Here is a 25,834-nt window from a genome sequence, read left to right as displayed (position 1 = left end):
TTCTCTGAGTCTGTCTGCGTCTGTCTGGCGATGCAGTCCTCACCCAGGGAGTGGGCAGCCACGTGGGCCCACTCGGGAGCACAGGACAGTGCGTCTGTCAGGGGCCCACCAGCAGGCGGAGGAACTTATGTACAGCTAACAGGAGCAGGGACAGGAGCGGGTCTGTGGCGTAGTTAGGGCCGGTGCCTGCAGGGGACGAGAGAGGGACAGGGTTAACACCTGATTCACCAGAACCCAGCGGCCTATGCACAGACGGGGGAGGATGAGCCCTCCCCCGGCTGGGCTCTTAATGTCAGCACCCAGCTGGTACCCAGCTGGCACGCAGCTGCTCTGCGCTCGCTTCCGATTTACCGACCGCACAGGAGCTCACCGTGGTCAGACACAGGGGTGCCCCTTCCTGAAGGGCGTGCGCTAGATAGTAGATCCAAAATCCAAACATTATTTTAGTTGAATAGGAAGACAATATGCTCCCTCTCCACCCCCACCCGCAAGACTACGCTGCAAAGTGGCCTCAGTGTTTAAGGCCCAGCTCCCCACTCCTCCGGAGAGACTCCATGGTTGCGCACAACTCCAGCCCCTCCAACTCCTGCCTGAACTGCACAGTTTTGCATTCACAGACATCCCGCTTGAGGCATCCTGATGTCTGCGCGTGAGTCCTTTCCACAAACTGTCAGTCCAGCCCTTGGGGTCACAGTGGGGCGCTCAGCAATCCCTGGCTGGTGGAGGTGGGTGGGCCAGGGCCCCCCAGGAGTGACCCAAGCACTGTCCTGGTGGGAGGTCACTCCCCTCTGCTCCTTCAATGCGGCCTCTAACCCAAGCCTCTGGCCCACTACTGGGATGGTAACATTGTGCCTTCATCCTCCTCACCGGGGCTGCCTGCTCGGCTCCCCATCTGTCTGTCATAAGGTCTTCATCTGTTTGGAGGGCCTCCTGTGTAACTGGGCGAAAGCCTACCCATGAACTCCAGGCTTCTCACCTGGGAGTGGGATGCTCCCTCCAGGGTCACTGAGAGGAGCCAATGTGGAAGCACCATGCACGCCCCAGGTGCTGCCCAAACCCTGGGGACATCACTACTAACTTGCATAGAATCAGGCTGCATCCGTGGAAGCAGTTTCCAGCCCCACCCTGCTCACCTGCAACATATGGAGGCCTCTTCTCCCCTCACCCCACCTAGCCAGCTGGGCTGGAGCTCCGTACCTGGGAGGAGAGACACAGGAGGCCCTTCCCTGTGCCAAGCAGATGGTACAGAGGTTGTGGCCATTTCCACTTAGCCGCCTGCAGGAGCTGCTGCCAGGCCGGCCAGATTTGTGGCTTCCCTGACAAGGCTGGGCCTGAACCCACAACTTCCTCGCCTTTCCAGGTGGAAGAGCCATTTGTCTTTTCTTTGCAAGGTGTTTCCCTCAATCCCAAATCATTCCTGTGTCCTGGGCCCCAGTCTCCCCTCTGCACAAGGAGAGGGTTGGACAAATGATCCAGGACCATTCTGGCTTGAGATGCCAGGATTCCATCTGTTCATTTTCAAAAAACAAGGGTTGTGTTTGAAGATTTGAAATAAAAGAGGGCATAGGCCATCCGCTGTGCCTGTCTTATCCAAAGTCAATCATTTCTGCACATAGTTCTGAGCCCCCACTGAGAAGCACAAGGACGGGAGAATCCAAACGTGCTAACCTTCCCTTGGGGTATTAATTTTTCACACAGTCGTCACTCCTGGCCCTCCGTGCAGCTTGGCCCGAGTTGACATCCTGCCTGTTGTCATCTGTCCTTGGGGAGGACCACGGTGTGGTCACTCCAAAGACTTGGGTCTTCTTTTGCTGCTCCTCACTGCCACGTGTCTCTGGGAAGGACGAGGGTGGATGCAGTGACGGACTAGTTGATGCATGGCCAGATGCCTGGGTGGATTCACCGAGGCTCAGATGCATGGAAACAGGGATGCAGCCGGCAGAGCACTGGCTCCTGGGCACACAGGGCTCATGTGGCCAGACCGGGCCCACTGGCTTCCACATCTCCTGGTGCCGATCTTTTTGCTCCTGCAAACCCTGACACTCAGGCCCGTGCAGGCGAGACAGAAACAAGCACGTGAGGCATTTAAAAGCAGACGTATGTGTGCAATAGAACTCCAGATCCTCAAGGCACTCAGGGGCAGTAAGCATGGCAAATGGGCTGCGAGCCAGGCAAGGTGAACACTGCTGAACCGTGGGCACAGGAAAAGGGAGGAGAAATTTTAATTTGCCTCCAAATACTGTTGACTTGTCTTTTCCACTATTACAATCTTACCTACTCATATTTAAAATTTTTAAATGTTGCACAAGACTTTCAAAAGACCCTGGATTGAAGCAACCAGCCTGCCACTGTGCTGGGCCAAGGGGGGAGCAGCAGGGGCTTGGAGGATGGGACCGGTGGCTCCCAGAGGCCAATATCTGGGGAGGGTGGACACCAGGGTCTTCAGTGTCTCTGCTGGTGGATGTCTGGGGGTGGGGGGAGCCAGGTTTGGCTTCTGGATGGTACTTCATCCTCTCTCTTACCCAGCATCGCCATAGAGGGGACTAAGGGAGGTGGTATGGGGCAGTGGGCTGGCACCAGGACAGCTTCCAGGCCAGGTTGCTGTGTGACCTGGGCAACACCCTTCACCTCTCTGGGTCCTGTGGCACACTCCATAAAATGCGGATGTACATATGCATGGCTCCATGAAACGAGTATGTGCAGGGCACGTCTCACCAGGTTGGGGTCCAGATTAGCAAGATTGCAGTGGCAGACTGCAAAAATGGCTACAAATGCCCCATCCTCCCTCATCCACTTGCCCCCAGTGTCCACACTCTAGACAGTGCCCTCGCACACCCACGCTGGGGCTGGCCACAGGACTTGCTTTGGCCAATGAATAGTATCAAATGTGAAGCAAGCAAAGGCGTGAAAAGTGCACTGAGGCTTGCCCTTTCTCTGTGGCTCTTGGAACCCACTGCCACGTGAAGAAGACTGGGCTGGCTTGCTGCAGGATAAGAGCCAGGAGATATCCTAGCAGAGGTCCCTCTAGACCAACCAGCCCCCAAATGAAAGGGCAGATGACCACAGATGCATGAATGAGCCTGACAGACACCAGCAGGAGAAACACCCAGCTGACCCACAGAATCATGACCTAAACTGATGACTGTGGTGTCACACCAAAGCCACCAAGTTTTAGGTCTTGTGTTACACAACAAAAGCTCACTGATAGATACAATCATGTAAACAAAAGGGCCTCAAACAGCCTGGAAGTGAATAAAATGTCAATGAAACAGGCAACACAGTTACTTTTCTGAAAAGTGTTGGAGAAGAACCAGTTTTGAGGGTTGTCCTCCTTTTAAGAGAAACATTTTCCATGATAGAATAAGCAGGGGAAACTATCTCCCCAAGCATTTGTTTTCAAGACAGACTGACATCCCTGGACCTCAGGGCAAAGGAGGACTCAGGTTTTGGAACCTCTTGCTACATCACTCATCGGATACCCAAATGAGCCAGGGCAGACCAAGGAAGACTGGCTTCCAGGCTGCTCCTGGAGGAAGAGGGGTCTTCACATCAGAATGGGTTAGAATGCAGGAGTCTGGCAGCCCACTGTCCCCCTCCCCACATACTATCCACTTGGGAGGGACATTGACAATTGTCTAGCACCTGGCTGTTCCCCCCCCACCCCTCAGCATCTGCTGCCCTAGTCCCTGTTCTCACTTTCCTGGAGCAAGCTAGAACTGCCCACTGCCGTCCAGGGCTCACCTCGACCCTCCAGGGCAGGGGCCAGGAGGGTGCCTTTGGCTCCTCAGTTGAGGCAGGACCTCCTATCCTGGCCTCTTTTGTCACGCGGCGTGGAAAGGTCTGTGTTCCTGGTGTTCCCGAGGACGTGGAGGCTGCCGTGATGACTGGTTGCTAACAGTCTATCTATTTCGTCCTTTCCTAAGGCGTACCGGGGACAGCTCTACAACACGCGGAAGCTTATGTCACGGTTAAGCTGGAAAATCAGGCTGCTTGAGAGGTGAGGGAAGCATCTGTTGGAGTAGTAGCTGATTCACTCTTTATATGAAACAAATATCACCATGTTGTTAATCATTCTTAAAGAAATCAAAGCTGCTCTGTGAATATTAACTTTTATCATGTGGATGGTGAGTGGGATAAGACTCACGCCAGAGCCATTTAAAAGGAGCTCCCAAAAATGTGGGCTCACCCAGACCCATGGGCACAGCAAAGGCGCCAGTCCAAGCAGCTTCCACTGGAAAATCCTGCTTCTCTATTTACCCAGCAATGGTAAAACTCCAAAGACCGTGTCAGAAAACAACAGGGAACCTCTGGGGCCATTTGTCACCTAGTGATGAAAGTGAAGGAGGAGGCTTGGCTCCAGCCACCCTCTGGGATCCTCACTTTGCCCACATTGTCTGGAGGCCAAGCCTGTGAGTCTGGTTCCTGGGGGGATGCAGAGGTGGTAGCTGGACACCCCAACTCTGGCCTGGACTCCTACAGGCCTGGGGGCACTGAGGGGACCACTCCCACTCTGCAGGCATCAGGATCATGGTGGGCTGCTCCCCAGCTGACCAGTGGGGATAGCTAGCCAGGACAGCCACTGCCCTCCCTCCACCTGCCCAGCCCACGCTTCTAGGATCATGGATGGTTCTCCTGGTCTCAAGGGTAACTTCTGTCCCGGCTGTGGTCTGCAGCACCTGTCATGCAGGCTGTGGATGGGAGAGAGCTGCAGCCTCTCCGCTTCCCCACTGCAGGCCTGGGAGCTGCAGCCGAGGGGCCAATCTGGATCAGGAGTTTGCAAACAGTGCCCCTCAGAGTCTGGTGTTGCTCAAAGGCTGTATTTTTTTGTTTTGTTTGTTTTGGCTATAGCTTAAAAAGTAAAAATTTATTTCAGGTTTGAGAAAAGTAAGTAAAACTAAGATACATCTGAGGTCTGGTTCTACATGCAAGAATGGCTAACAGGCTGGTTCTGCTCTTGTGACCTAAGCAAATTTGGAGTTTCACTCTGTGGGTCTGCCCTTGCCCCCTCCAGTGCTGCACTAGAATATTCCCATGTTGAGTACGGGTAGCCAGAAAAGAACTAGTCCAGTCTCAGTGGACAAAGCCACTCCACCGGTAAGCATGGATATCCTGACATCAGGACTATGACGAGGGCCTGGAGGACAGATCCCTCCTCTGTGTCAAGCAGAGCAAGCCCACTTATGTCCATTCAGCATTTTGTGCTGTCATGACATGTCTTTTGAATAAGTGCTTTTTGGCTAAAAAAGTTAGAAAACCAAGTGGAGTGCCCTGGATGAGGTTCTTTCAGCGTGGATGTTGGATTCTATTCCTTTCCCCCTTTGCTGCCATCTGAGAATGAGAGAAGACGGCCAGCTCCCAAGTGGCAACAGTCTGAGCTTGGCTGGCCTTTATGGGCTGGACTTGGACATCCACTTACCATGGAGACCACGGTTTGTCTGCCTGGGGCAGCTGGGAACAGACCAGCTCTTACACCCTGTTCCCATCACTGGCCCTGCGCCCCCAGCCCTGACCCAGCTCCATCCTGGACCCACGCTGTGAGTGTGGTGGTGGCCGAGCCCAGCCAAAGAGGAAGGCTCCCCTTGGAGCTTCCTGGGGCCAGGGTACGAGGAGTCTCTCTGTGCGTTTGCAGGGGCTTGTGGAGTAGAACAGAGAGAGCTCTTAGGAGTCATCTTGGCTATGGTTAAACACCATGCCGTTATCTGCAGGGGAGATGCGTAAGGTCACAGAGCCCAGGGGCAACAGAAAGGCACCAAGTCGCCACTTGAGGATTCAATCTGGACTGCAGAAGGGTCTGACTTGGTGCACACAGAGCTCTAAAAATTGTAAATTATAATCCAACATGTAAAATGTGGGAGACTTCTACCTAAAAGCACAGATCCGAATGTCTACTGGAAAGGCCCAAGACACAGCAGCTCTGGGCCTGCTTAGTCACCAAGCTACACAACCAGCAGCTGTCTTCTCTGCAGGAGTCTTCTTCTCACTGCTCTCTCCTGACCCCCAGCTGGGCACAGGGAGGCTGCCAGTTACCTCCCTGGCCCACTGTGCAGTAGGGCCTCCCTTCCCAACCCGCCTCACTCACCTCCATCCCCCACACTTGGCCCTTTGTGGGTGACTGAGTTTGCAACCTCTGAGCCAGCTCTGGTGTGGGATCCAGGGGGCCTGGCTTTCAAGCCGACTTCATCCCCACACCACTGTGTGATGATGGGGAGCTAGCCCTCCTTGCCCTGACATTCCTGGCTTCCTGATGGCCACCTGCACCCATCCTGCTCTGGCTCTCTGCCCTCCCCTGGACGCTATGCTTGGTTAGGCCAGGTGGCCCAGCTGCAGCTGGGTGGGAAGATGCCACCTTGCAAGAGGCTACTTCTGTTGTTGATGTTTTAATTTAAGCCTCTTCATGGATATTTATTCAAAGGGAGTCAGCAAGGAATAATCAAGCACTAACGGAATTGGACAGAATTAATTTCTGCCATAAGATTAATGTGTGCTGGTAACTAGGCAAAAACTAGGAGCAACAAATGGCCTTGGGTTTTAAAGGAAATTGGAAGTGTGGGATGTGGAGATGCAAGAGAAGGGATGAGATGTGGGTCCCTCAGTCCTGTGTTGACCCTGCTCTGCTGGCCTGTCCTACCCCAGCCTTAGGCAGCTGGCTCCTGGGTTTGAGAACAAGCTTTCCTCCTGGTGGGTGACAGCATGTCTACTGGGAGTGATGCCCACAGGGCAGTCTCCTTGTCTAGGCAGTGGGAGGAGCCTGAGCGCTCCCAGGCTGAAAGGGGGCAGACACAGGGGTCGCGCCTATTTTAGCCACGCCTCACTGTGCCCTCTCCCCTGCCATGGCCCCAGTGCAGCAGTGACCTCTTAAAGTGTTTTCCTGCCTCAACTGCCACCCCGTGCCTATCTCCCACCTTCTGACACACCTGGATAGCTATCCCTAAGGGGCAAACCTTCGATGGGTTCTCTCTGCCCTCAGGAGAAAGTGCCACCGTGTCAGTGGCACAGCTGGGGTTGCTTCGTAATCCTCCCCAGCAACCTCACCCACTCCGCTCCTCTGCCACCAGTCCTGCGCTCCGATCCACTGTTCCCTGCCAGCACCTCCAGTGCACTCCAGGCTCACCCTGCAGAACCACTGAGTCCTCCTTTCCCTCTGTCTGGGTCTGACCTGTACCTCAAGCCTGGAACAAGTGCGCCTCCGCCAGGCAGCCCTTTCTGAGCACCCAGACACAGAGGGCTTGGCACAAATGAATGTCTGTGTTCATGTGGCCCTTGCCCGTGTCCCCTTCTCCCCCAGCCCCATAAACGGCTTCCTCACACATCCGACCTCTCCAGCCATGGTGGAACCGCACGTGCCAGAGGGCTGGCCCCAGGCCTCCTCCCCTCCTCTGCCCCCAGCAAGCAGCCCCACCCACATCTGGGGCTCAAGTAGACCAAGCCAAGCACTTTCAGGATAATGATAGCAAACCTGGCTAGCTCCTGCTGGGGCCAGGCACTGTGGCAAGCACGTTACTGGAAATCCCATCCTCTTTACTGCAGGAATTACTATTTTATCCCTATTTTACAGATGGGAAAACTGAGATCTAGAGAGGTAAACTGACTTGCCCAAAGCCTAGGGTTGACAGATAAGATACAGGATGCCCAGTTAAATTTGAATTTCAGATAAACAACTGATAATTTAAGTATATGTTAATCCCAAATATTACATGGGACACACTTATACTAAAATGCTATTGATTGTGTTATCTGAAATTCAAATTTAACCGGGTGTCCTATATTTTTATTTGCTAAATCTAGCAGCCCTACCAAGGTCACACTAAAATAAATGGCAGGTCTGGGACATGAACCCAGACAATCTGGCTTCTGCCCACATACCTAACCACCACACACACCAACTCTCAGGGCTGAAGAGCCAGAACTCTTCTTCCCACAGTGCCTCGGCTAGACCACAGCCCCAGGCTGCTTCTAAGGGAGAGAGCATGGGAATGAGATTTTTTTTTTTTTTTTTTTTTTTTTTTGTATTTTAACATTTATAATGGCTTTTTAATGTGGTCAACGTTGTTGCTAGCTCCTTTCCAGCTTCTTAATTCTTTTGAAATGAAGTCTTGCCCCAGATGATCCTTTAATGGTGCCACTTAATGAAAATGGTTAACAGGCTTTTCCCTACGGTTAGGCGGCTGGTGTCTGCAGGGCCAGGGGCAGCCCTGACCACAGTATCAGGGTACTTCCCAGGGAGGGATGGTGGGGGGTCTCTCTCAGTTCTGGGTCTCGTCTTCAGGGGAGGATCTCCCACCTGCCCATTCATATTCTTTAAACTTTGAGGCTGCGGGGTGCAAATAGGCCTGTGGTTCTTGGTACTTGGTGCCAAGAGAATTCTTTCCTTTAACCCTCTCAGGAGGCTTCGGGAGGTAGGAACCACTATGCCCTTCCACAGGTGAGACAGAGAGGTAAAGTGACTTGCCTAAGGTTGCACAGCTGGTAGGCAGTAGAGGAGTTATCTCTAGTTTACTCCCTGGTATTTTCGAATCAAGTCCAGGACGCCTTCCTGACCCTACCCTCGGGGAAAGTTCTGCCTCACCTGCCTCCACACTTGCCTCAGGTGCCCCAAGCTCCAGGCAAACTGGGCTGCTGCACAGAGGCCACATGTGCTATCACTTTCCTGCCCCCCAGGCCTTTGTTGGTGCTGATAGACAGCCCTTTCCTGTTCCCTCCTGCCCAGAACCCACCCATCCTCCGCAGCTCAGCCCAGAGACACCCACAAGGTGACCTCCAAGACAGCTCTTAATCTGTCGGCTTCTCACCCCCCCACCCACCCACATTGCCCCAGGCTCACTCCTGCCCTGGTCCTTTAACCCTCCCTCTTACCACATCAGCGCTCAGGTGGGCAACGCAGTACTCCTGACTGGCCTCTCCACAGCCACTAACCGAACTAGCCAGGCAACTGCCTAGCCAGAGGCCAGAGTGCCCTTTTCAAATGCAAAGTACACATCATACCCCCGCCCCGCCAAACCCCTAGAGGTTTCATCTAGGCTGAAGACCTAATTCCTCACTGGGCCCCTCCTCAGCCCCCCTGCACCCTTACTTCTCCTTTCCGGGTCCAGCATCCTTCCACGCTGCTTACTCCCTGTCCTCTCATTCACCACCTGCCCCTCCCCTCCATGGGGCTCCCTCAGACACCACGTCCTCCTTGGCCCTGCTGGAGGCTCTCTTTGTCCCATGGGCTCCGGAGCAAGTCACATTTACGCTGGGCTGTGTTTGGGCGGCCACTGCGGTTTACCTTTCGACCCCTGTCTCCTCTGCCAGTGGGTAAACCCATCATCACCTAGGACCCTGCCCACACCTGCAGTGCTCACAAAGTATTTGTTGAACGAATGAATGGGAGTCTTTCTTAGACGGCCCCAGCAGTCTAAGCAGGCATGATGTGCGCCAGGCATCGGCCAGATGCTTCATGTTTGTCATCTTAAACACAAGCTGTATCTTCAAATACACGCTGGGGCTGGAGGCCCATCGCTATCTGACCTTTCAACTGCCCAAGACTGTGTGCACACATCTCTTTGTCTACCTTTCCTCAAATGAACTTCATCATTTTCCCTTTATTCCAATTTCTTCATTAAATAATTTTTGTTCTATTATGCCACGTGCAGCTTTATAAACCGCTTCAAATTTTTCCCTTAGGAGAAAAAAATTTATATACATAAAAATATAAAAATGTATTTGTGTATTTTGTATAATTTATATATTTATATATATATATATATATATATAAATATTTGGACTAAATCAGTTGTTTCAAAATCTTTTAAAGCAGTGGAACTCCTTTTTCAAGCTAAATGCTGCATGGAACCCCAATATTTAAAACCATTAGAAGGGGAACTTCCCTGGCGGTCCAGTGATTAAGACTCTGTGCTTCCAGTGCAGGGGGTGTGGGCTCCATCCCTGGTTGAGGAATTAAGATCCCACATGCCGGGCGGTGTGGAAAAAAACCCACACAACACCCACACCCCCCCAAAAAAAAATTAGAGGCAGAACTGCTCTGGTTGAAGCTGGAGGTAGGGCTGGGGGCCCAGGGTTCCAAGGAACAAAGTTTGGGAACCACTCATTAGAGACTCTCCAGGGCCCCTTCCAGACCTAAAACTCATGGACTTGTAGATGCTGGAGTGCTGGTGTGCCCATTACACGGATGGGGAAAGGGAGACCTGTCAAGGCTTCAAGTGAGTGGTCCCTTCCCCTCTTTGGGGCATTGCAGCCCTATTTAAATCCCACTTGTCCCCTCCATAGCCTTTATGTCCCTCGAGGCAGAGTGTGCCCCAAATTCCCCAGGTCAGGCAAACAGTGAACACTCAGTTAATGCCTGCTCAGTGAAGGCTTCTCTCTGTGTGGGTCCAGGCCCCAGTCTCCCTTGTCCCACTCAGTGGAGCTGGGCCTGGCCAAGAAAAAGCAGGAATGACATACTGGAGGCCCAAGGCTAGGGAAGAAGGGCTGCAGGTCCCTGAGGCCAGTGCAGCAAGGACACAACAGCAGTTCCTTCCTCTAGATTCCACCGAGGTGACACCTGGATATTTCTTTCTGTTTCACACTGAGGACTTTTCTTCAGAAACACAATTTAACTGAAAAGGTTAGCACATTTTAATTGCCCAGGGATAGTGCTCTGAAAATTCTATAACATGTGCTCATTAAATAAAATTAGCACAGAGGAGCTGCCCAGGATATGTCATGCATTAAAATATGACTCTGTAGAACAGAATGCATTATGAATTATTGCCTTGTGTATTTTTTGTTACATTAGTCTTTGATGCGAATACAGTTATTCATCTGCCCACCTGGAGATTTGACTTTTTAAATGCTTGAAAAAATATATTAACTTTTACATGGGCAATAATAATCAAGTCTTGGCCAGGCTACATCCACCAGAGTGCCCGGTGTCCAGCAGAAGGAGGGGTCCCCTGCTCCTGCCTCTCACCAGCGAGTGGCAGAGGTACCTTCTGAAGATTGAGGGATTCAGGGACCTGGGGCAGGCTGGGGACTGGCCGTGTGCCCTTGCTCTACCCGTGGCCTGGGATGGCAGGCAGGAGCATGACCTGGCATGAAATTCTGGGCCTAGCCAGTCTGTGCCATGCCACCACCTGGGACCTTTCTCCTTGTGGCCTCCCCTTCCTGGAGGATGTGGACTGAGTGTTCAGAGTGCAGGTGTGGGGAATGCGAACCCTAGGCACGTCTGCAGCCCCGGCCCCACTCCTCCTGCAAGGCCCATCTTGCGTCTCGCATGCACTCATCTTCCCATCCGTGTTTCATGCACATATCCACTCATCCTTCTTTCTATCCCCCATTTACCCATCCATCCACCCAGTCACACCCTTTTCCCACACATTCCTTCCATCCATCCACCCATCCACATGTCCATTCATCCTTCCTCCCACCCACCCCCAACCTCTTAGTCATCCAGTCACACATCCTTCCCTTCACTCACTCATCAGATACTTGTTTTGCTACCCATCCATCCATCCCATCACTCATCCATTCAAACATTCAGTCCAAGCCCTGCCATCTCTTGGCTGGATCACTGGCTCTAAAGTGGTCTCCCCACATCCACTCTGCTCCTACCTCTCCATTCTCCACAACTGCAGCTAGGGTGTTATTTCAAAAAGCATCATGCCCTGCCAGCCACTTGCTCCCCATCCATTGCCAAAAGCCAAAGCCTCCATCTCCGTGGGGTTTAACCCCTGAACTACCCTTGACTTTAATTTCCTCCCGCACACCTTCTTGCTCTCTCTGCCTTAGCCATAGTAACTCTTTGTCAGGCCTTGCCACAGGATCTTTGCACGTGCTGTCCCCTCTTCCTGGAAGGCCCTACTCTCTCTCTTTCTCAAGCCAACTCTTAATCATCTCCCAGATTATGGCTTAAGTGTCATTCCCTCAGGGACCCTTTCCTGACTGGGTCACGTCTCCTTATTCTTACTTCCCATAGCCCATGGGTCCCTCATTTAGAGTGCCAGCAACAGCTGCAAATTTTTACTTGCTATGTGACTGTTTGATCAATGTCTGTCTCTCCCTGCTCTGACTCCCAGGACCTTGTTGGTCTCATTCACATTGTGTTCTCAGTGCCTAGCATATTTCTTGCACATAAGATGCTCAACGGACATTTTCTGAATGAACGAGGAAATGAATGATTGAACAAACCAGTGTCAGGCCCAGTGAACATGAATGTGGGGTGGTAGGGATACACACATGAGAAAGAATAGGGCCTGCCTTCCCAGGGCATCAGTCTGGATGGGGTGCTCAGTCAGGCACTGACTCCAGGACAGGAGGGAAACGTTGGGGGCCTAAGACTGCAGTGGGGCCCTTCTGAGTGCTCAGGATGGATGAGACCCCTTGGGCTGCAGGGCCAGGAAGACTTCCTCCCTCTGTGGAGTGATCCCCCACTACCAACCCACCCTGGCTGCACCTTTTCTGAGCCCCTTTTTTGTCCCAGCGGAGCCCTGAGTTCATTCTCAGAGTACCTGCTGCTCAGTCTGGCCACCACTGCTGGGCCATCAGCCCCTCCCTGAGGCAGAGGCGGGGTCTACCTGATGCCCTGGGCAGCCCCCACCCCTTGGCCCTAGCCAGACCAGACATAGTTAGCTAGGAACCCCTACCCCAGCTCAGAATGAGCCATGGAAGTATGTCAGCTCCATCTCCCCGGGGGTTTATTAAGGCTCTTTTCTCTGGGCTAAGCGGCATTTGTGTGATAATCAATTGTAATAAGAGTCACTGTGAGGGGACTGACATTGCATTTGGGCTTTCCTGGCTTAAAGAAAACCGAGACTTTCCAGAGGAGAGCAGAAGGGCAGGGGTGGCGGTGGGGGCAGGGGACAGCAGAGGGAGGGGCTCTGGATCTTTGGCTATATCCATCCGTTAAAAGCAGGCAGACCTCCTTGATGAGCCTGCAGTGCTGCGTGGGAGGGAGGTTCATGTGGGGCCCGAAGGGGTCCTGGCCTCCTGGTTCTGCATGCAGCCCGCTCTTCATCCTACCCTCTCCCCATTGGTCCCTGGGTGCCAAGCAGCACCTTTACTGGCAGTCATCAGGCTCAGTGAGCCACAGCGAAGGGATCCAGGCAGGTATGAATATGAAAGACAAAATGCCAGAGCACGTGGAAGACAGTGCAGGCTTGAGCCTGCAACACTGGCCCGAGCCCCATCACTTGACACGCCCATCCCTGCGGGGCACCCGGCCTCCCCACACAAGTGGCTCCCTCTCCTGTGGTAAGAGTCCCAGTGAGGAGGACACTGGGCACCTCCTCTCCACTTAGGCCAGCCCTGGAGGCTCTTTGGCTGCTTGACTGTCACTAGGGGGCCAGGTGCACAGATGTGATGGTGCAATGTGCAGGTGGGACACGAGGAACCATAGTGAACCTGTCCTTGCTCACCAAGGAGCTCCTGACTCATGCAAAACAGCCACAACCAGACAAGGATGAGGACGTGGCATCATCCCCATTTCCTTTCCTCCCCCCTCCAAATGGCACGGAGAGAGAAAGGACAAAAATAGCACCTCACTGAGCCACTGGCAATCTGAGTGCATTTTCTGTTCTGAAGCTCCATCAGCTCCTCTCCTCACCTTTAGCCCCATGACATGTACAGTGCACGGAGGGAGACATGTCTCAGAGCGAAGTCTCAAGACCGGAGCCCCCAGGCCAGCCCCCAGGCCTCATGAAACGACCCTGGACAGTCAGTGCCATTCCCACGAATAATGCCGATAATAAGAATCAGCATCTACTGAGCATTTTCTAGGTGCCAGGCCCTGTGCTAAGCTCCACTCTTTCTGTGGATTATCTCCTCTGATCCTGCCCCTCGCCTTCTGGCATGGGGCACAGGTACCATCCAGATGATAACAGACGTGAGAACTTGCACGTGGGAGGCAGGAAGCGTTGGATCAGGATTCGAATGCAAGCAGCTGGACTCATGTGGAAAATGAGAAGCATAGTACTTATGAAGGGTGAGAGAATGAGGCATGTACTGTGACTTCTGGGTGGCTGGAGCTCTGTAAGTCCCAGAAATAGGGAGATTGGTTGGCATTCAAACCCTGGCTTGCCTATTAGCCAGCTAGCTGAACAGCTAGCTGAATGTGTGAAATGCAGAGGAAGAATTAAGTGGTTGGAAAAGTGGTGACACTTTCTCCTGAACTGTTGTCAGCCTCTCTCAGGTTTGTTTTGTTTTTTCCACCATAATGGGCAGCTCCTTTAAGAGATCTTGTCTAGGCCCTGACTGACCGTAGTCTCCCTGCTTAACGGTGCTGGGTGTCCAGCTGGGTGCACTGCGGAGGTGCCCAGTTCACAGCTGGCCTTCACACATGAGTAGCCCTCTGGAAGGATGGTCACTTCTGAGATGGATGGAGCAGAGCCCGAGGGTGTGGTTGAGTGGGTGAATGGTGGGGCCCCCAAAACACTCTCCTTGAACCACAAAGACCAGAAGCCAGTCCAGAGTAGCTTTGATATTTCAGCCTGGGGGGTGGTAATGATGGAATGGAACAACCAGTACTTTCCAGAAATAGCCTCACCCAGGATTGCCGATGCAGGGACAAGGCTTCACAAGGCCTGCCTCTCAAGGGCTGTCTCATGGAGGGTGTGGCGTGAGAGGAGGCCCGAGTGAGGTCCCGGCCGGCCTCACGCCCTCGCTGCTGCTTAGCACCCCTTGCAGCCGCTTGCACGGCTCTCTGTTCAACAGCAGCTAAACCCTAACCCAGAGGAGGCCAAACTGGGTAATCCATGTTGTATTTATACCACACCTTCCCTGAGAACACCAAAACCACCAACAAGCAGGCTGTTTCCCCCAGAAGCTACATCCCAGGGGAGGAGGTTTGTCATCCTTCATAAGGAAAAGGTAGGGATCGGCAGTTGCAGGTGCTGGGCCTGTTCGCTTGTAACCTTAAACTCTCCTGCAGCCCTTACATAAGACAAAGTGAAGCTTCTCACTGCTTTGGAGTTTCCAAGAGATGCCTAGTAACAGTCAGCAAAGCATGGGGGAATAGCAAAGATGATACTTTTTTTTTTCTTGCGCTGCAAAGGTGTCTTAAAACCAAGTCGGCATCTGCTGTAAAGCTTAGAGGTTTAGACCACAGCCAAGCCCTTGCCTCTGTCCACATGGGGCAGAAGTAATCAATATCATATTACAAAAGCTCTTGACCTCATTTATTCCCATGGATGCTTGGGGAATCCTTAATATTCAGAGCTTTTAAAATGTGTGCCTGGCATATTTAATGAGAAGCTCCTTGGTGGGTTCGGCTCCCAGTGACATTTAGAAAGCCTGGTTCTCCGCCCTTCCCGTGGGGCTGCCACCCTGGCTGAGGAAAGGGTCTGGGCTCTGGGGAGGGGGCTGTTGGATGAAGTGGGGCAGAAAGAGTCACGGGGAACTGCAGAAAGGGGGGACATCAGTGAGATGGGTGTGTGGCATACACCAAGTGCTCGGTGAAAGGCAAGTATTATTTATCATTATTACAATCCTTAGTGCAGCCGTTTCATCCTTAATTTGGGGTCTCCCTGATGCTGAGAGAACAGCTGCACAGTGAGCCGACTCACTGCTCGGTGATGGACAACGGCCCTTCCATTTGGTGTGACTTTCTCAATCCATGGGGCACAAAGTGGGGAGGAAAAGAGAGGCCTCCAGAAACTTCCCCAGGACTGACCTAAGCAGGAGGACAAAGCCCCAGGAGCCTCTTTCAAGCCTGAAATCACACACTGCCTACAGGAGGCCTCCTCTGATTGCCTCAGCTGGATTGGGGCTATCCTCCCTCAGGACTCCCACTGACACAGACAGCTTTGTCCTGGAGTTCCATGGGCGCCCTTGAGGCCCTGAGCTGAGTCTGTGGCTGCCATCACTGGTTCCTGCTCATGGCAACCATGGGACTGGCTGATGAGGGAGAGGACGCCATGTAGTTGATAATCGCACACGTTTGCCACTGACGCGGGTGCCTCCTGTCAGCTGTGAGGCTCAGCCATTTCCTTTATGAAATCCTTTAATTTTCTCTTTCAGGATGCTCAGAGAGCCTCACTTTCTCTTCTCTGGGACAACTTTTGCCAGATTTATCTTCTCTTTAATTATGATCCTTGTGTCACATCAGAGCTTGAGGGAAGAGTGGATTGTTTATTTAAGGTGATGGTTTTCAGGTCCTTGTGGGCCTAGGAAGATGGGAAGACCAGGTGACTGCCGCCTGGCTTGCTGGCCTAGTTGAAGACTCTCCCCACAGCATGGAGATTCTCCCTGGTCATGCGGGTATTGTTTCCGCCAGCTTTGTCATCCACCAGGGGCATGGGTCGAGAGTAAGTGCCTTCACCTTATCCACAGCCCCCTTCGGTCATGGTTTACGGTTGCCATGGCCACACCCAAGGATGCTCCTCTTGATGGCTCCCAGCAGTAACAGTTTCTCTAAAGCCATCACACCTATGGCCTTGGTTGTCTTTCTCTCATTATTAATTGAAATATTGAGAGCCAGTTCTCTGTGTGGGCACCAGGCAGCAGTTTGCCACATCCAGCTGGTTCTCTGTAGGGGCCATGGTGGCTCTTCTCGAAGCTGGAGCTCCAAGGCTAATTAGAGGTTCACACGCCACAGAGCTGATCCCCAGGTCCCTGCAGAGGGGAACCTCTTGCCAACATACAAGCCATTTCAGTTGCAAACTGTATTCTATTAAGGCCACACTTGGCTTCACTGTGGCAACTTTCCAGTTAGAAGGGTTTATCTGGAAGATACCGTTTTGTTTTCTCTCTTTCTTTCCCTCTCTTTCTTTCTTTTTTTTTTTTTTTTCTGGAAATGGCAGCCAGCAACAAAGTGTTCATGAAATATTTTCAGTGTTCAGATTAATTAGGAGTCAGATTTATGAACATGGCTAAGAAGGAGCCCAATCTCCTGTGCTGGCTCTGCTGTGCTAATCTAGCCCATGTTATTTTTAAGCACAAATATCAAAATGTCTTTTGACAAATGAGATGTGAAATGAATGAGTTTTGCACATAAACTTTTAGTGCAAATATGTATTTGGCTACATTGGGCATGTATGGAGCATAGGAAGGCTTTTCTGGCCTGGCTGTGCAGTAGCTATAAAGTATGAAGTTCTGAGTAAGTACCCTCATCCCTTTCCTAGCATTAGTAAAGAGGCTTGCTTAAAAAACAGAGCAACACAGTGTTGTCTGGGGCTTCTGACTTTCTCCCAGGAGCAATTGCTTAACAGGTGACTGTCTGGGGAGGTGGGCTGGGACCATCTCTGAGGTTGCCAATCTGAAACAGCTAGTGTATCCACTCAACCCAGGCCTTATGTGACCTCTTTAATTAGAAACTCAGCTCTGGGTTTGTCTTGGAGTTGGGGTGGGGCAGAATTCATCTTCCTCCCTTGAGAGCTGGGTTATTCCCTTTGTCCCTCCAGATCCACCTGTCGGCTTTCTCCACTCTGCTTTGAGCCCCTGGAAGCTGGCCTGTAGAGCCTGCATCACCTGGTACCCTTACCCTCCGCACCCAGGAAGGTTTGGCCAATGGGAGGCCCTGACAGGGAACTGGAGGGCAGGAGAAGAGAGAGGTTCTGCTGGGCTACTGTGGGTCGGCTGTGTCCCTCTCCCAAGGCCTCAGCTCTTTCAGGGAGGCCTCTCCATCCAGCTAACCTCTCTGGGTTCTGCTAATTGCTCCCTCCCCTTGCCCCTTTCAGGCCCTTTTAGGCCAGTGGCCCTCAGTGCTACTAGCCCTGGGGACCAGTTCTCATCCTTGGCTGTCCTAACCTTGTTCACACCTTTAAAAAATACTCTCGCTGCCTCTCCTCCATGACTCTGCTTGAGTGTGCCATCTGCTTTGCCAGCACCCTCACTGCTGTACTCTGCAAACACCCTTGCCTGGTAACCAAGTGGCAATAGTCCTTCCTCGTCCCCTCCCCTCTAAGCTGCCAAGAACTGAGAGTGGGGTGACGGGAGTGGTGACAGTGGTGGGGGGAGCAAGACTGAGGTCACCGCCTCGAGCTCCCTTTCTGACTCACGCTGGTGGTGGCTCTGGGTGATTGGCTGGCCTGCTGCATCCCAGGGAGGCTCAGGAGGCCCAAGCGCTGCTCAACAACACAGCCCTATAGAAAGGTTACTAATGCTGTGACTCACAACACAGTCTGCAGTCTTCATTCCGTCCACAGCCCACAGGCTTGGCAGCCTTGAGTGGTGAGGCAGGATGGGGCACTTAAGATGGTATGGGTCCCTCCTTGGGATCAAGCCATTCAGGTATGTTTGTGGATTAGAAGTCCTCTAATCCACTTCTCCATGCCCAGAGTGGGACACAGAGGGGCCCACAGCACAGTGATTCTCCCAAGAGCTCACCTGGAGAGTGAAGGTTATGAGCCTTTTGGTCTTCCAGCTGAAGGCCCCACCTTACTGGCCTTCCAAACAGGAGATGGAGAGAAATTTGGGGTCCTTTCTGAGATATGTCTGCATGGTTACCGGCCTGTTCAGGAGCTAGCAATGGTTTTGGGGCAACAGAGACCTTAGGGGTCACCATACCCCTATCCTAGTTGTGCTGCCCTGTCAGCCCTGGTGGGAGCCCAGCTGGCTGTGCTTTCTGGAGGGAAATGAACACTACTTTCCACTCCAGGGAGGGCAGAGGAGCCCCCTGCCTGGGCTGCTGCCCTTATCCATGTGGGCATTAATATGCTGTCCTGTGGCTGGCAGGTGCCATCAGAACTGGGCTGACCTGAGGACCTTCCAGAAAGAAGGGCACTGTCCATGACACCTTCCATGGCTGGGTTCCTGCTATAGCGATGAGTTAATCTGGAGTCTCCTTGTGGTTGAGCCCAGAGACTGGACATCTGACCAGCCATGGCAGGCATAGTCAGGTCAGCCTTGGTTAGGCTCAGGGGGTCAGGCTCTGGGCAGGGGGCAAGGGAGATTCAAGCAGGAATGATCTCTTTTCACATGGCGCTTCCTTGAGCAAAGGCTTTAATGATCCCTGTTGCTCCACTCAGCATTCAAGGCCCTCCACAGCTTGCCAACCACCAGCCACTCAGCTTCATCTCCCTCAACCTCTCCTCTTTGGCCAGAGCAGATAATGGCCTTGGTGATAACAATGAACTTTATATAGCAATTTCCATTCTGAGTTCCCTCTGAGTTCAGGGATTACTAAAGTATTTCTGAAAGAAGTACTTTCAGAGATGGTAAGCCACTTGCCTAAAGTCACACAGCCAGTAAATGAAGGAGGCACAATGCATATCTGGGCTCTGGCTTTCCAAATCCTCTGCCTAGCCACTATACTCACGGTCTACGGGATATCCCAGAGGAATATTCCAGCCCAAGACACACATGTTTACTTGCTAGTGCCCAAGGGGATGAGGAAGAAGGGTGTTTTCTTCACCAACTAGCATCAACTAAGTCAGTCACCCTGTAAGTCAGTAAGCGCTTTTCCAGTATACGTACTGTGTGCTAGTCAGAGATGGCTACATGCCCCGTGATTCAGGCTCCTCTTCCACCCTGAAAAGATGAGGCTGGATAACAGTTGCCAAGCCGAGGATATTTTCTAGCCTGCCTTGCATCTGTTGAACAATCTGACTGAGTTCTGGCCAATGGATGAGGGTGGAATTAACATTTACCACTTCTAGGCCTGGCCTTTAAAAACTCCCTTGCCGTTCTCCAAATCAGCTTTTCTGTGAGAGAATTAAGCCCTACCAAAATGATCCGAGTGGCCATTTTCTCAGTCTTCCAAGAATGACAGATAACTAGATCCATTCTAAATGCATAAGAAAGAAGTCAATTCATCACATGCAATGCGTGCCTTAGAGCCCTAGGGCTTGGTTTGCTCAGAGAACTGGGTTGAAAAGGGCTGCTTCCATTCTCTCTTCCCTTGTTTGTGGGCTGTATGTTGATGCCCAGAGTGAGCATGGAAGCCGCCTCTTAAAGATTCTTAAAGATGGTAGAGTTTTAGCCTGAGTCCCTGAATGACTGCATGGAACAGAGCCACTCCTCCCCCCTCCCCCCTCCCCCCCAGTGATGTAAACCAGAAATAATACATTTGAATTGTATTAAGCCTCTGGCATTTTGAGGTTTTGCACAGCAACTGGTATTACCTTAAACTAATATGGGGGAAAGCTCCAAGACAGGTGGGGGAGTTTGGGGAGAGGACCTCCACAGGTTCCCAGCTGACCCACCTTCCCCCACAGTCTGGGGGAAGGTCTTGCGGGTAGCCATGTGGAGCCTAAGAGGGACGAGGTCTCCAGATGTAGCCAGCAGTCTTAGCCACATGGAGAAGCTCCCACAGGGAGTATAACTTAGTGAGAAACAACTGAACTGATGTGGAAGACAACTGGCAGGGTCTGAACTGCTTGAAGGCTTAAGAATCAGCCAGAGAGGGAGGCTAGGATGCCTGTCTCCTTGGATTCAGCAGGAGAGCCCAGGAGCCTGCATGCTTAAAAAGTGCTGATGCTGGTGGCAGGTGGTCTGCACTTTAAGAACCATGAGAGTAGGGCATGACAGTGTGCTCCCCCCCCCCACCCCCAGTAGGTTTATATACGACTGTCCCAGAGCCCAGCCTCCCAGTGATGCAAGGCCAGTAGAGATGCTCTCTATGGGACTATGCATCAAACAAGACTGAGAGGGAGTGATGAGCCTAAAGTCAGACACAGAGAGTGAGCACTGGGGCTGAGCTCATCTCTGAGGCCCCATCTTTGAGTTGGGAGTGGGGGATGCCTTGGGAGGAAGGGCACAGTGGGCAGTAGGCCCTTCCACCCTCCATAAAACCCCACCACTGCTAAGCAGCCCCTCCTTCTCCAGAGCTGCCTGCTCTGCAGTCAGTCCATTGTCCTTACTCTCTGTTCTCTGACTCCCTTCTCACCATCACTCCCTTCCCCTTCCCCCAACCCTCTCAGCTCCCTAGGAGAGCAGGCCTTAACCTCTGGGTGCCCTCCTAACAATGGTAGGGCTCCATCCTCACCCCCAACCCCCCACCACGAGGGCCTAAAGCAGACTGGAGTGGCGATTTATAGCAGAGCTTGTGTCTAGGACCAGCCTGGAGGTAGCCAAGGAGAGCAGAGCCTACACAGCCAGGCTACCCGTGTTGGCTTGAACAAAGTCTGTCTGTTCAGTCCAGTCAGGCAGCAGCCAGACTTACAAGACCTGAGTTGTAACCACCTCCTCTCACTCTAGACTGGGCGCTAGTGCCCACCCTTTAGGCGCTAAGGGTTCCAGGAGAAGAGCAGGCCCACCGCCGTCGGAGTGCAGCCCGCAGGGTTCAGTTCTCCCAACGCAAGGAGGGCTCCCCTCCCTCCAGCCCGTGTGTAGCGGGAAGTCGCCGGCTGGGCAGCCCGCACACTCATAAACACACGACCTGAATGCTCCAAGCGGCCAACAGTGAAGACAGGAAAACAGCAAGAAGAGCGCAGAAGCGAGGCTGCGGAAAACGCTCCCGGGCGCACCCAGATGAACCACCAACGACTCTGCATCCGCAAACGACCCGAGCCGGACCGCCCCTCCGGCGAGAGCCACCCCCGCGCGAGCGCGCCCTCTCGGCGCCGCCCTTACCCGAGCCGTGCCTCTGGCGCAGAAGGACCGCCTCACGGGGTGGCGGCGACGCTGACGAAGCAGCGGTCGCGGCCGCGACGGTGGTGGTGGCTGCGTGGGCCGCGGAGTCGGCGGCGGCCTCGGGGACTCCGGGACGAGGGGCAGCGGGAGGGCTCCCGGAAGGCGGGCTCTTGTCGCCATGGCCGGGCTCCGAGGTGGCGCGGCCCGCGGCGCCGACGTTGTTGGCATTGGCGGCGCTGGCGGGACCGTGGCGACGCGGGCCGCTGCTCTGAATGTGGGACACGGCTTCGGCGGCCTGCATGTTGGGCGGCGCGGAGCGCGAGAGCACGCGCAGCAGCGCCTGGGCCTTGTGTTCCTGCGTGTCGTCGTCGCCGTAGTCCGATACGCGGCACTCGTAGACGCCCTCGTCCTGACGCCGCACGGCCGACAGCCGCAGCCGGTGCGAGATGTCATTGCCCTGGACGCGCACGGTCTGCAAGACAGCGGGGGCTGGGGTCAGAGGCCGGGATGGGCAGGCCCGCAATCCGCGCTCCTGGCCGGCGTAGTGCAGCTGCGCCCAGCCCCGCAGGGCGCTCCCAGGCCACAGCACCCCAACACTTCTCAGACCCGGCTCTGCCCATCATCACGATTCAGGTTTCCTTCACCCCCGTGGCTCCCCAGTGGTATGGAGCTCCCAACTCTGAGTGGACCCTGGGTGGCCCTGCCCATTGCATCGTGTCTCCAGCTGCCCCATATCTTAAAGGAGTGCTTCAGGTTGCACCCACTGCTCATACAAACCTACCTTCATGTCTTCCCATAGCTTTCCCTTCAGAGCCGCAGAACCCACCCCTTCTTCCTCCCTCTGGCACCTTGGAGAAACCTCAGGCTCGGCCCCGCATCCACTGTGAGGCATGGCCTTACGTGCGGTCCTCCACATCTACTCGCACTAACATTCCTTAATTCTAGAATCCGGTGGACCGGAGTGGTGTCCGTAGGAAAGCCGCCTTGCCCTCAGAGTGCGCATATATACCTGCTCCCGGCTCCAGCCCTTCTCAGGTAACCCTCCGCTCTCCCAAGGAGGCAGGTGGTGTAGAGGCTGCTGCCGGACCCGCTCAGTCCCTGCTACTTATGAACTTGCCTCTCCGCGGCAGCATGAAGCTCCGGACAAAGCTCATCTCCCTGCGGCCTGGTGGAGACGCCGGGGAGCAACAGCTTTGTAGCCCTCACCGAGCTCCCAGAGAACCGTCACCTCTGAACCGAGCATAAGACCTGGTCGTCTCCAGGCCCTGATACTTCCACGCTCCAGCTGGGAAAGCTTGGGCACGTCTCCTCCCCAACACTGGCAAGACTCCTCCCCCTACCACAACTCCCCAAGCCAGCCCACAACACCCGGCACCGCGACCCGCAACCCAGGCGGAGGAGAGGGCTGCAGCGGAGGGCGCCGCCTGGGCGCCGGGTGTGTGCGGGGCACGAGTGGGGGCCACAAGCCTGAGCACCGGTCGCGGCTAAGGCAAGGAGACTGAAGGAGAGTTTTACAGGTGACTGTACAGAGGAGGAAGGAGATTCAGGCCTGGGACCCTTGATTTACACGAAAGAGAACCCTATCCGCTACCGGTGACAGATGGCGCCCCGACACGCTAAGCAGCCGACAATGCAAGGCTGCGAGCAGGGCCCTACACCGCACGGCCGCTGAGCCTTTCTAAAAGGGAGGAAGCTGCGGGGCGCAAAGCGGCCAGAAGGGGTCTCCCGCGGCCCGCGCTGGGCTCCACACTTACGCTGATTTTAGTTGCATCCTTATTTGTTACCTAAAATGCAAAGAGGGAGAGAGAGATATTAGGCTGTCGGCCTTCAGGCTCAGGGAACTCAGATGAGCCTCCTGCAAGAGGATCCTCCGCAGGCGGACTGGGACTCGAAACCGCTCGGGAGGTAGCCACAGCTGAGGGCACGAAGGACATCAGGATTTTCAGGAGTTTTACCCCGAAGGAAGCAGGGCTTGCAGCTAGCATGGCGCCCGGCCAAGGAGGGGCTGCCCTAGCACACCTGCCTGCCAAAGAGGGGAGGCTGGATTGCCACCCGGTGGGAAGAAAGGCCAATTTCCCTCCGGAGGAGCATTCTCATTCCCTGCCGTGTTTCTCTAAACCCCTTGAAAAGCTGGATGGAGGGGCCGGTGTATCTGCACAGGACCCAGTGGGAGACGTGAGCAGTAACTAAGGGTGGGACTCTGGGTAGAGGGTAGGTAGGTGGTGTGTGTGTGTGTGTGTGTGTGTGTGTGTGTGTGTGTGTGTGAGAGAGAGAGAGAGAGAGAGAGAAAGAGAGAGAGAGGGCGCCAGTGCTAGAGACTGTGGTTTAAGAGGCAGATGGGCAGTGGGGGAAGTCCCTCTGATCCTGCGTGGGCTGGAGGTAACCTGTACACCGTGCCCTGCCGGCCTCTGGAACGCAGCCCAGAGGAGCTTAACTCCTTGGCCCTGTGCCCTGGGGACCTCAAAGTGGCAGAGGGCAGGGAAAACCCGGCCCCAGCAAGGGGTCTTCTTTCAACACCCAGCACCCATCAGCCTCTGGGCCCGCAGCCAGCAAGAGCAGGCGAACTGGATGAGGTGCGGCTTCTTAGGGGCTAGGCGTGGAGTTCGGGGAGGTTTCCGGCGAAGGAAGTGAATTAACAGGATCTGGGGGTAACAAATGCTGCTGTTGAAGGTGCTGTGGGCATGGGGAGGGTAGGGAATGGGTTGCACCACAGGGCGGCGCCCTGCCTTCCTCGCCCGGGTTACCCCAGCCGCCCGACACGAGCCGGGTGAGCACCGGCGCCGCGTGGGCGGCCGGTTACCTTGCTCCGGGCGCCGGGCACGCTAAGCGCCAGCTCGTGCAGCAGCTCCCGGGGCGGCTCCTTGAGGTACCACCACTGAATCTCCAGCGAATACGAGGTGGCTCCGCTAGCCCGGAACGCGCAGGGCATTTCGATGTCGTCTCCCTCCCGTACTGTCACATCTTTGGGGACTTCAGTAAATGTAGCTGGGGGCGGGGGAAGAGAGAGGCGTGACCAGCTGTGGGGCGGAGGCCTGGGGCAACCCCCGGCGAGACGGTCGGTCCCCGGCTCGCTTGGCCGTGTGCTGCCCACCCCCCAGCTACTCGTGTGGCCCAGGCGCTGGCAAAGTTCGGTCGAGCAGCTGCCGAGCTGCAGGGGAGACCGGCTACCGCTGCAGGCTGCTTCCCTCCAGATCGCGAGGGGCAGCAGGGGCGGCTTACGCTTCTTCCCCGCGCCTGGCCGCAGTACCAGAGCCAGGCTGGGGCGCGCCAACTCCCGGCACCCCGCAAGCCGCCTGTCCGCAGTTGGAGCCCCGGTCCGGCTCCGAACGACCCGGGCGCGGGCGCCAGCGATGCGGCGACCCTTCGCCTCTCTCCACCCCCTACCCCGCCGGGCCCGGGCTGCACACCGGGATTGCTGGAGACTGTGAAGCCTTCCCCTTCTCTTCCTCCTCCTCCTCGGCGACCAGGGCAGACTGGCTCTGGCGGCCCCGGCAAGGACCCCCGAGCCCCCAGCGGCAGCAAAGTTCCCGCGCTCACCGTCGGCCACGAAGAGCAGCAGGGCGTGCAGCAACAACGGCGGCAGGTATCCGGGGGCACCGAGCCGGTTCCTCTGTTCCATCTCCCGCAGGGGGCGCGGCGGCTACGGGAGCGCGGGCGCGGAGAGGCGGCTGCGGCGGCAGCTCGGGCTCGGATCCGGCTCGGGATCGGGCTAGGACGCCTCCGAGCCTGCCATGGCCCCGCGCGGCGCCCCCTCCCCCGGCCGCCGGCGGCCGCCAATCAGCCCCGCTCCCTCGCCGGCTTGCCCGGCGCGGCTCCGGCTGGGGGCGCGGCTCGGGGTGGGCAGAACGCGAGGTCCTGCCGGGAGGCTACTGGCGATCGGTCCGTGCCTCCCTCTCTCTGGTTATACACTGGACCGATGGGGACCCGCAATTCAGTCTCTGCCCGGCGGGCCGGTCAGGGGCTGGGCCGCCCCGGGACCCATCCCTGGCCAAGAGAGTGTGCGCCTCGGAGCCGTGAGCTTCTGCCTCTCAGTTTCCCTCTGGTTTGGCTCCCGACTGCCACCTCCTCCGGCTCCCGCCCAGCCCTCCCGCTGTCGCCTCCGCCGGTCCCTCCTCGGCTCTTTCCGCAAGGCAAGTGGGCGCTCAGCCGCGGCGCGCAGACCTGGCGTCCGACCCAGCGCAGCGCCAGGGAGAGAGGGTCCGGCGTGGCCGACCCAGAGCCGGAGAGAGGCAGGAGTGGGGGAGGGGAAGGAGAAAGGGAGGGGGCTGTCAGTGGCTGGGCACTGTGCCACCTCCACCGCTGCATCACCCCTCCCCTCCCCTCCACTCCCCTCCCCTCCCCTCCCCTCCCC

The 25,834-nt window shown here is 55.0% G+C and overlaps 1 protein-coding gene across 1 annotated transcript; it reads right to left on the bottom strand.

Annotated features, from left to right (window-relative positions):
- On the bottom strand, nucleotides 1–25,102 carry VSTM2B (V-set and transmembrane domain containing 2B). The gene is made up of 5 exons (XM_068529108.1): nucleotides 25,021–25,102; nucleotides 24,284–24,468; nucleotides 23,238–23,267; nucleotides 21,484–21,955; nucleotides 1–186 (listed from the first exon to the last, which is right to left on the bottom strand). Exons 1-5 carry the CDS (start codon nucleotides 25,100–25,102, stop codon nucleotides 98–100), a joined length of 858 nt encoding a protein of 285 aa, XP_068385209.1. The 3' UTR covers nucleotides 1–97.
- Nucleotides 25,103–25,834: the final 732 nt, after the last annotated feature.

The sequence above is a fragment of the Eschrichtius robustus genome, chromosome 19 (assembly GCF_028021215.1).
Source record: "Eschrichtius robustus isolate mEscRob2 chromosome 19, mEscRob2.pri, whole genome shotgun sequence".
NCBI lineage: Eukaryota > Metazoa > Chordata > Mammalia > Artiodactyla > Eschrichtiidae > Eschrichtius > Eschrichtius robustus.
The sequence above is the reverse complement of the archived record's forward strand: the minus strand, read 5'-3'. Positions and strand labels throughout refer to the sequence as shown.

Bases quoted from the DNA above. Each gene is read 5' to 3' on its own strand.
- VSTM2B (XM_068529108.1), bottom strand. From the start codon at position 25,102: ATGGAACAGAGGAACCGGCTCGGTGCCCCCGGATACCTGCCGCCGTTG. The intron at 24,469-25,020 runs GTGAGCGCGGGA...CCCCGCCCCCAG, and splicing joins GCTGCTCTTCGTGGCCGACG to CTACATTTACTGAAGTCCCC. The intron at 187-21,483 runs GTAAGGGCGGCG...CGTCCCCTGCAG, and splicing joins GCGCCAGAGGCACGGCTCGG to GCACCGGCCCTAACTACGCC.